The 10,675-nt window shown below is 48.0% G+C and overlaps 1 protein-coding gene across 4 annotated transcripts in view; it reads right to left on the bottom strand.

Moving 5' to 3' along the window:
• Positions 1-4,241: 4,241 nt before the first annotated feature.
• The window catches only part of MAP3K3 (mitogen-activated protein kinase kinase kinase 3), a 37,442-nt gene continuing 31,008 nt past the window's right edge, over positions 4,242-10,675 (bottom strand). For 3 of the 4 annotated variants that reach the window (XM_034070097.1, XM_034070099.1, XM_034070098.1), the window contains exon 17: positions 4,456-8,945. In XM_034070097.1, the coding sequence (XP_033925988.1) occupies positions 8,717-8,945 (229 nt within the window). In that variant the 3' untranslated portion in view covers positions 4,456-8,716. Of the gene's footprint in view, positions 4,321-4,455; positions 8,946-10,675 lie in introns of those variants that run through there. The other variant, XM_034070100.1, reaches the window with a different exon arrangement.

The raw sequence follows: 10,675 nt of genomic DNA, 5'->3' as shown, positions 1-10,675 counted from the left end.
AACACCGTGGCAGAAGCTGCTTCCTGCCCATCACCGCAGTGATGAACTGGGATTGCTGCTCTGCGGTGCTGGGCGCGTTGTGGCCTCTTCCTGCTGAAGGTCGGCTTGGAAAATGAAAGCAAACTCCTGGGTTTCACTTCCTGCTCCTTGCTGGCCTCACTTCCCCATCCCTTGCCTCGGCTGCTCGTGCCTGCGGAGCGGGGCCACCAGGTCCAGAGCGGGGCCACGAGGTTCAGAGTGGGACCACCAGGTCCAGAGTGGGGCCACCAGGTCCAGAGCAGAACCACCAGGTCCAGAGCGGGGCCACCAGGTCCAGAGCAGAACCACCAGGTCCAGAGCAGGACCACCAGGTCCAGAGCGGGGTCACCAGGTCCAGAGCAGAACCACCAGGTCCAGAGCGGGGTCACCAGGTCCAGAGCAGAACCACCAGGTCCAGAGCAGGACCACTAGGTCCAGAGCGGGGCCACCAGGTCCAGAGCAGAACCACCAGGTCCAGAGCAGGGCCACCAGGTCCAGAGTGGGGCCACCAGGTCCAGAGCAGGACCACCAGGTCCAGAGCAGGGCCACCAGGTCCAGAGCGGGGCCACCAGGTCTAGAGCAGGACCACCAGGTCCAGAGCGGGGCCACCAGGTCCAGAGCGGGACCACCAGGTCCAGAGCGGGACCACCAGGTCCAGAGCAGGCTGAAGAGCACCAGAGCACTACGGGGCAGGGAGAAACCTTCTTCAAGCATGAACATTGCTCCAGGTCTGCCCTTTCCTCCCCAGAACTGGGAACTTTGTCTAAAGACAGCAGCACACACTGGTACTACCAGTGCTAGTAGTACACTGGTACATCTCTAGTAGTACACTGGTACATCTCTAGTACTACCAGTGCTAGTAGTACACTGGTACATCTCTAGTACTACCAGTGCTAGTAGTACACTGGTGCATCTCTAGTACTACCAGTGCTAGTAGTACACTGGTACATCTCTAGTACTACCAGTGCTAGTACTACACTGGTACATCTCTAGTACTACCAGTGCTAGTAGTACACTGATACATCTCTAGTACTACCAGTGCTAGTAGTACACTAGTACATCTCTAGTAGTACACTGGTACATCTCTAGTACTACTAGTGTTAGTAGTACACTGGTACATCTCTAGTAGTACACTGGTACATCTCTAGTACTACCAGTGCTAGTAGTACACTGGTACATCTCTAGTACTACTACTGTTAGTAGAATACTGTTACATCTCTAGTACTACACTAGTACATCTCTAGTACTACTACTGTTAGTAGTATACTAGTACATCTCTAAAGCTACTAGAACTAGTAGTACACTAGTACATCTCTAGAGCTGCTAGAACTAGTAGTACACTAGTACATCTCTAGAACTGCTAGAACTAATAGTGCACTAGAACATCTCTAGAGCTACCAGAACTAGTAGTACACTAGTACATCTCTAGAGCTACCAGAACTAGTAGTACACTAGTACATCTCTAGAGCTACCCAAAGTAGTAGTACACTAGTACACCTCTAGAGCTCCTAGAACTTGTAGTGCACTAGTACATCTCTAGAGCTACTAGAACTAGTAGTACACTAGTACACCTCTAGAGCTGCTAGAACTAGTAGTACACTAGAACATCTCTAGAGCTACCAGAACTAGTAGTACACTAGTACACCTCTAGAGCTGCTAGAACTAGTAGTACACTAATACATCTCTAGAGCTACCAGAACTAGTAGTACACCATTCTCTACCTATCCCGTCTCCCAGGGGCACAGCCAACTCTCACTGGTTGGCAGCAATGGGAGCAGGATGTGTGAGCACACGGTTTGATAACCTCAGCCTGCTCTATTGGTTTCTGATTCTGTGGCAACCGGAGCCAGGCTCCACAGTTGAGGGGAGGGGGGAGAAGCTGGTGAGTATCAGACTCACCCAGGGACAGAGACATCCACTACAGCTACACCTGACAGAACGGCTGCTGCAGGCAAAGGAGCCAACTCCTGCTTCCCTGATCCACGTGCACACAGCTTCAAATGGCTCCAGATGGGAGGTTTCTGTAAGACAGATTTAAATAGACTCAAAGAAAGGCCAAACCATTGTCTCTATGTCCTGAACGTGCAGCTGATTTATGATGAGAGCTGGTCTGGGACTGGAACCTTCCTTTCTGAACCCTCCCCACCAGCACAGTCACTGCAACACTCGGAGCACTGGAGCTGCTCTCAGGCCTCCCCTTCAGGAGCCTTCTCTTGTCCAGGCTGCCCCAGCCCAGCTCTCTCAGCCTGGCTCCAGCCCTCGCAGCATCTCCATGGCCTCCTCTGGCCTCATCCAACAGCTCCATGTTCCTGTTGTGTCTGGGGTGGAACTGGATGGTCCTTAAGGTCCCTTCCAACCCAACCCATTCTATGATTCTATCTTAAGCTTCCTTTCAAATCATGACCTGGCTCCTGTGGGGCTTCTTTGTGCTGCTCCAGCACAGCAAAAGCAGTGCAGCAGCTCCATAGGGAAATATCCTCAGCAGAGAAGCAGGAGGCAAAGCAGAGGATGCTACAGCTCTCTGGGCTCCAGGGCGCTGCAGCAAGAGCTCAAGAGCAGTGGCTTTAATAGCAGCACAAGGGCTGTTCCCTTAATGTGAAGCATAGAAAATGGCTCCCTGCTGCCTGCACCTCCAAAGAGCAGACCTGGTTTTAGCACTGAGGAGACAATACAAGTGATGAGCAATGAACAGCCACCACAACCCTTTGCATTCCCATGCAAGCACGAGGCTTCTGTTACCAACCTGCCTTTGAGCTCAGGAAAGGACAGTTCCCAGAGCCTGAAAACTCAAGCTAACAGATTCATGGAATAATCGGAAAACCATAAATCAGTGAGAATCCATCTGTATCCGTATCATGCAGATGTCCAGTTCTGGCCAAGATACAGAGCACCAGGCAGAGATGAACAGCAGAAGTGACACAACAGCTCACCGTGCCAGCATTTCCTGGATGCAATGCAATACACCCACACCCAGGCAATATCAAATCCAGAAGACGTTGTTCCTAGTTCAGACTTCACCTCCTCAAGCCACAGCAGTGTAGTATTAACCAACCTCTATAGAGACTTGAGACTCTATTTGCTTCAGAAGAGGATGTAGAGAGGACACGTACCTTGTGTCACCTTGCCCTGGGCCACACTGTGCATAGAACAAGCATCCCCAGGAATGAGGGCAGGCAGAAGAGGCTTTTAGCTGCATTTCTTTGTGTGCTGGTCAGTGCTTTGTGGCTGATCCACCTTCAACCCAAGCCTCCAGATGGTTCCATTTGGCCAGGTATGGTAAAGATTCAAGTGAGGAATACACACTTACGGAAAGCAGAATCACTACAGAGCTATTTACTTTAGAGGGGTGTGCGTAAGAGGGGAGTCCAGGGGCAAACACGCCACGGGACAAGCCTAAGGTGTGAACCTCACGTTCATAAAGCAAACGTTAAGCACTGAACATACAGAGTGGAAAGGAGAACGAAGGCGTCAGCTTTGGGAAGCATCTCCTCAAGTGAAGGCAACTTCCAAGTTCCTCCTTCAGCCAAGGCAGGGTTGTCAGGTTCTAACACACACGGAGGGTGGCAGGAAGCAGCAGGAGGTGGTTATTTCTGGGTCCACAAGCCATCTGTGTTCTGGGATAAGTTCATGTCTGGTTCTCATCTGCTCTGGGCCAGCCCACAAGTGTGACGCATCTGCTCATTTCATGTGCACGGGGCTCTATTGCATCAGGTTGTTAACCCATTTCTTCTCATTTGAGCACATTTTACACTTACAAACACGTCAGTGTTTAATCAACACAGCAACGAGCCCTACCATGGCCTGGGAAAGGCGAGCAGAGGGAAGCTTGTGGTTAGGACCCATGGGGCAGCATCTTGAGGGACCACGGTGGCATTCAAACCACTGCTGAAGTGACACCAAGACTAGGAGCAGCACAAGGGAGAAATGAGCATTTCAGTAAGTGATGGAGATGAATTTAAAGCAGCACTATTTCTGTCCTTTCCTAAGATAGTACTGCTGGAAAAAAAGAAATGCAGCCTGAAAATACTTGGAAACGTGGTTGCCCATTGGCTTTAACCTGCCACAGAGGAGACTGAGATATCCATGATCTTAAATGCACTCAATGATCCCAAAGGTCTTTTCCAACCTAAAGGATTCTCTGATCTCCACATGAAGAGCCAACAAAGCAGCCCAGCTCCTCTCCTGCAAGGCTCAATGTCACCTACCTCAGAGGCAGCCTTGTGGAGGACACGTGCTTACCTGATCCAGGAAGCAACACCTCACTGACAGGACACTGCTCCAACTCTCCCAAAGAATGAACACCTGAAAGGAACAACAGCTTCCATCAGTTCAGGTCCTTGGTTAGAAGGAAACAAGTTGTCTCATTCACGTTATCCCGAGGCACCACTTGTACAGGAAACAAGAGACACTGTGTGCAAACCACCACCAAACACAGGCTTTCATATAAATGATAATTTTATTGTAAATAAAATGATACATTGGCCTGGCTTTGCACTGCAAGCCCCCGGTCGGTACATATAGACTACTGGTTCAAGGTCTTCTGCACAATCCAGGTTAAAGCAGCTCTCCCTGCTCCACCCTATGTCAGACAGGTAATGAAGTCCCTTTCTCCCTTTCTGAACTGCTCCCCAGGCACCTTTACCTTTCCTAACTGGGAAATCGGAGCTGCTCAGTGAGATCTGCTCCTGAACAAGGCTGGGGTTTGAAGACCTGAAGCCCAAACACCATTAAACCACAGAGGACACCTATTTTAGGTTGAGAAGACAGACAGACTGAATGCTCCCAGCTCCAAGGGCAGGTACCACAGGGCTGTATCCAAAGAGATAAAACCTTCCCATGCAGCAGCTATTAACCTAAGCACCAGTCCCTGGGATCTTATTCAGCCTCCTGGATCTGGCCTTTGCCTACCAGGATCAGCATGTACAGCAGGGATGGATGGGTTTATTGAAGATTCCCATGTTATCCTGGCTCTTTGGGCACTTGGGAATCCCAGGTGTCACCTGAGCAGGTACCAATTTCCCTCTTGGTCAATTTGGTTTGGTAAATAATGGCAACGGGAGCTGTTTGTTTGGAGCATCAAGTCCTTTGGAAAACTGCTCCAAAAATGGGAAAAGAATAATCCAAATCACTGCCACTAGAAGAGGCAAAGGCTGCATTTACTGGAGAACAAGCAAATAACCTGGAATGCTCAGAATCGTCACACCGAGACCAAAATGCCAACAGTTGGTTTCCTAACAACCCAAGGAGAGGCAAATCCTCCATTCCCCCAGGTTCCTTTTTGATGGGAATCTCAGACATCTTCCTGCTCAGTTCCAACTGTCTCAGGATAATGGGACTCTTCCAAGATATTTGTCTTCAAGCAGAATATTCCCCATTTCTGCAGCACCTTCCATCCAGGATTCACTGCTCAATACACCTCTCCCTGGAAGGAACAGCAGAAAGCACAGCATGACATCTGGAATAGAATCAGCTTGGTTGGAAAAGACCTTTAAGATCATCAAGCCCAGCCTTTACCCCAGCACTGCCAAGGCCTCCATGGCACTAAATGGACACACCAGCTCAGTGTCAGCCTGGCACTCTCCTAAATGAAGTTATTCCCAGTTTTTCATCCAATTCCGCCAGGATAAAGAGGTTGGACGCAATTCAATCCAGAGGTGGCATTACATTTATGTCCACTTCAAATGCTTTTGCTGCCTGGGCCATGTGTAAGTGTTGGTCCCAAGCAATGGGCTTTGGAATCCAGATCTTTCCCATCCCCAGGAGGGCTGTGAGGAAACAAGGGTGGCATTTTGGCTTGGCTTTACCTGTTCTAAACCATCAGCAAATTCTCTGCAAAACCAGCTGCTTTTTTTCCTTTGTAAGTTCATAAAGGAGTCAAAATGTATTTCCCCTCCTCCCCCCCCCGCCCCATAACAGTCGCTATATATAAAAATCACCAAATATGATCTTTTACCATATAAATAAACCAAAAAAGTATGAGGCATCACCGTTTACATGATGTAAAAAGAGCTAAAAAAAGAGCGATAGAAACTACATTCATAAAAGTGCATCTCCAAACATACAAGTAATGCTTTGGCTTGTTCCTGTGCCGAAGAGATGGCATTGGGTCAGGTGCTGGGATACAGGAAGTCCAAGCTGGCACCCCATGTTCTCTGTCACTGTACAACTGCTATTTGCTTTCATTGCTACACACTGGAATACAAGTGTATACAGAGTAGGCACATTTCAGCATAGGTGGTGGGAAGGACCAGATGCTCTGGTGGGGAGAGGACTGAGCCCATCAGCCCAGGATGCTCTTTGCTCTGCTCTGGAACAGCCTTCCATGACGTGTATGAGGTAAAAGCCACAACAGATCCTGAGGATTTAGTTGCTTTGAAACATGAAAAGTGACACCATTTCCTCGTGCCCCATTCTCTCCCAGAACACAATGTGTGGGATAGCAAGGGAAAAACCATGGATGAAGGTCTCAATTTGGTGAGGCCAAGCCAAGGGGAGAGAGGAACCTGTGCAGGCAGCATCACTACACTCCTGATCGCTGCTCTATGTCCGCAGGGTGAAGTGTGATGAATTCCAATCTTTGGTATATTTAGGTGCCAGCTGCAAGGCTTGAAGAGTGCTGCCCTCCCCCTATTCCTATCATCCAGACTACAGGAATAATCTCACATTCCTCTGCAACACAGGCAGCCGTTTATCCCACAGCAAAGTGGTGTAAAAAGCTCCCTACCACAGAGTAGCAGTGTCATGCCCTTGCTTCCCTTGGGTATGAGCTACAGTGAAGTGCAGGCTATAAGTCAGGCCATGTGTCTTGACAATGTGCAGTCAAGCTCCAGCTTTGGAACAGATGAATAGAAGTGCTCTCATTAGAATTAATAAATTATGGAACAAGAGCTTTCCTAAAAGGCATCCCCCTTAAGTGCCTACAATCTACACAGTGCATCCTTGTAGTAGTGCAGGAGAGCCTCAAAGTGAAAGCAACAACTGAGTACACATTGCTCCGAGTTTGGCACAAAAAACCCACTTCAGGTTGGTTAAACCCTTTCAGGGAATTTTGGTTATTTGGCATTTTTAAGGTTCTTTTTTTCCCCTCTTTGAATTCAACCAGGTCTTTCTCATGTGGTCAAGGTTTCATTAAAACTTGCCTTATCCTACTACCAGTATTCACTTAAAACCTGTTCATTTTACTGCATTAGGAAAGCAGTTTTCAAGTTTTTATGGGGGAGGAGTGGAGGTTATGTGGAGCCTTAATACGGTTTCCAACCCAAGAGCAGAATACCTTCAGTGCTGCTCTATAAAGCAGTATTTTAGCTAATACATTTCCTTAGTCTCCTTTCACACAGATAATTCCATTAATCCTTAGGAGTGCTGGTCTTTTAGGAGTGAAACAAGGATTAGTAGTGCCCAAATCAACATAGAGTATTGGAGGTCAGTGAACCACTGGGAACTTAAGAGATTCAGTACCTTTCACTTGGTACCTGTGTGGGTTCTCCAGTTAATGATAGCGATATTGTAGCACTGCCAATGCTCTCTCTTGTTCAATTTGACTTAAAAGCTTCTTGAAATAGGGCTGTAACATTTTATGGCAATCTTAAATGAACACTTGCACACCTGTAAAACAAAGCACACACACTGAAGGGTTGAGCTTGATTCTAACTTACTGTGCACAAGTAAAACTAGTGTCCAGCTCCATCTCCTCCCCATAAAAACCTCCATTTTCTATTAGGCCAGGTCCTCAAACAAACACATTAGGCTCTTCCTGAAGTAAATTCCTGGGCACCAGATGAGCTCTCTTTGGTTTAAAGGATGGTAAGAAGTTACCAGCCCAAAAGATAGGTGTGACAGAAAGCTGTTCCACAGAACTCCCTTCCACAAGGGTTTGCTTGGACCCAGCAGCTCAAGGGAGATGAAGCAGGAGCACAGACTCGTCGGCTCTGAGGACACAAACGGACACTGTCTTAATGCTAACACAGACTGAGCCTTGGAAATCAAGCTCTGGCTTTTCTAACATCAGTGGCAGAGCCCTCACCTCAGGGCCTGGAGTGACTGCATTCTGCTGAAGCGTTGCTGCTTACCCTGCCATTGAGCTAGAAAAACCTCCCTCACCCCTACCCCCAAATCCATGGTTTCATTATAAAATAACACTATTCACATACTTTTGAATCAGTATTTTCTGAACACCTTCAGATGCTGAATACTTCAGAAGAAAAATAGATCATTATAAAGCGAGCGCACGCTCAATGACACATGGCTTTTTGCTGGAGTCATGTCCTAGAGATGCCTCTAAAGCCCTAGCAAGTCTGGAGAACAGTGACCCACACGTAGAGAGCTGGTCTGGATGGCTGTGGCACGTTTCTCTTCTGAAGAGCATAGCTCTTCCAGTTCCCACTTTGGTTCAGCTTTCTTCTCCATTCAAGCAGTGAGACGCTTCCCATTCCTGGGCCTGCAGAGAACATGCAGCCAGCTGCAATTTCACATCAAGGTAACTAGGGCAAAAATGCAGCTCTGTTTGGATAGCTGGCAGTAGAGCAAACATCAGTCCAGCAAACAAAGGTATCAGGCACAAGAGCAGACCCTAGGTTCCTTGGCATAAACTTCCCCAAAGGACTAGGCCAGCTGAGTTGGCATTTGGAAGATGCAGCACCACAACTAGACCAGACGGGGCATGGAGAGCCCAGCAGGAGCTGCTAGCGAGGGAGGTAATTCAGTACTGGAGCTGTGCAAACTGATGTCTGAGCAGCTCTTCAGCAGAGGGTCTGTGCCTGGCTTCCACAAAGATCTGCTTTAGAAAGTCCCGGCAATGTTCTGATATGTGGGAAGGGAGCTGGGGGTTGGTGGGTTGGGTGGCGATTTTGAAGATGGCTGCCATGGCTTCGTACTCTGCCCAGGGGGGTTTCTCTGTCAGCATTTCCACAACAGTACAACCCAGGCTCCTGGAAAAGCAGGAAAGGAAAACAAGAAGCAAGGATTGACACACAATAACACACGCAACGGCTGAGCAGCGAACAGCAAGGGCCAGGTCTGCTCTGAAACCAGCTAGAAGATGGCTTTGTGTTCAACAAACCCCATGTGTGCGCAGAGCCAGACCTGCCAAGGTTGCTGCTTTTCTTACTGCCAGCTCAGCAGTGAAGTGCTGAGACAGGGAGGCTGGTTCCTCACTGCACCAAGAACACTTTAGTGCCATCTGTCCAGCTACTCTCAGCTCAAACTCGCCTCTCAGCAAACATCTGCATTAACAGAGGACAGGAGGGGCACAAGAGATGTCCCTCAAGGTGCTGTTTGACCTCAGTGGTATTTAGGTGTTGCTGCTCCTGGTACTTCTCTAAGGCACTTGGTGTAAGGTAAACCCACACTTTTTAACCAAGCTCCAGTGAATCCCAGCTGATTGATCCCAAAAAGTCAAATCCCTTTTCAGTGCACGGCCTCAGAATGCCCCAATATCTTTACTTCAGAAGAAACCAGCCATCGTAGGCAGTCAAAAAGTAAAGTCTTAACAGCTCCAAAGTGAGCAGGCAGCAAGTTAAAACACTGGTGGGTACATGCATCATTATGTCAAGGCAAAACTCCTACAGTTAATGAAGCTCTGCAGGCTACTTCAAGGCAAGGAGGAGATGATGAGGATGGATGTAGCTGAGCCACCTCTCTGAAACAAGTGTGAGGCCAATATTCCACAGGGAAGGGTTTCAGGATTAAATGCTTCCTCCAGGCCACAGATTAAGCAAAAGCAGTCAGTGAAGATCTAATATCCAGTCCTTTTTGATCACATAGTTCCATGAAAAAGGCAAAACTGCCTCTTGTAGCCTTAAACTAAACCCCCTTTTGAAGTGCAAAGCAAAGCAAAGACGTTTTCAGCGGGCAGGCTTGCACCAACTGCCAAGACAAGGAAGGAAAGGAATTAAACCCAGGGAATATGCAAGAAATGATTTCTTGACAAGGTTTAAAATCCAACGTGAACATTTTACCCTGGTTTCCAGCCATTTAAGACTTTACTAGAAGAGAGTACAGAAAATGCAAACCATGTGTGCTGAAGTGCTGGGGGCTTGCTCAAAAGCAAGCAGGGATATATTATTGTTTAGACTGATTTATGCCGTTTAAGCAGATCCGGTTTCTTTAAGATACTCAGCAAACGGCAGGAATGTTTTTCATGTCAAGTCACTCCAGCAATAACAAATAGCTCACATATTCTGCTATTTAGGAAAAAGAAAACTGGAGAGGGGCCTGCAGCAGTGGCAGAAAGCCAGAGGCTCAGATCTGTTACGTCTTTGAGCCTCTCGGCCATACACATCTACCCTGGGACTAACGCTGCACTGGAAACTTCTGACCCCCTTAAAGAACCATTGGGATTGTAGGAACTGGAGCCCAGCCAACAGCAGCGTCTCTTTGATGGGAATGGACCGATGTCAGCACCAAGAGGAAATCCACAACTGCACCAACCCAAGGGGAAAGGCACGTGCTCCATTCTCTCCCCAAGCATCCCATCTGGGAGAGTCTGCAGAACTTAACTCTTTCCATACGAGACACTTTTTGGCTGTTTCCACTCCCTGCTTGTACAGGAAACAGCACTGGCCTCACTTCACTGTGCAGAGACAAACACACCTTTTAGTTTAGTTTTATCATCTCACCTTTTTAGGGCCTCCAAAACTAACATTTTGACACAGGACAT

The sequence above is a fragment of the Melopsittacus undulatus genome, chromosome 17 (assembly GCF_012275295.1).
Source record: "Melopsittacus undulatus isolate bMelUnd1 chromosome 17, bMelUnd1.mat.Z, whole genome shotgun sequence".
Classification (NCBI taxonomy): domain Eukaryota; kingdom Metazoa; phylum Chordata; class Aves; order Psittaciformes; family Psittaculidae; genus Melopsittacus; species Melopsittacus undulatus.
Note: the sequence above shows the minus strand (reverse complement) of the source record. Positions and strands in the feature narration are given on the sequence as shown.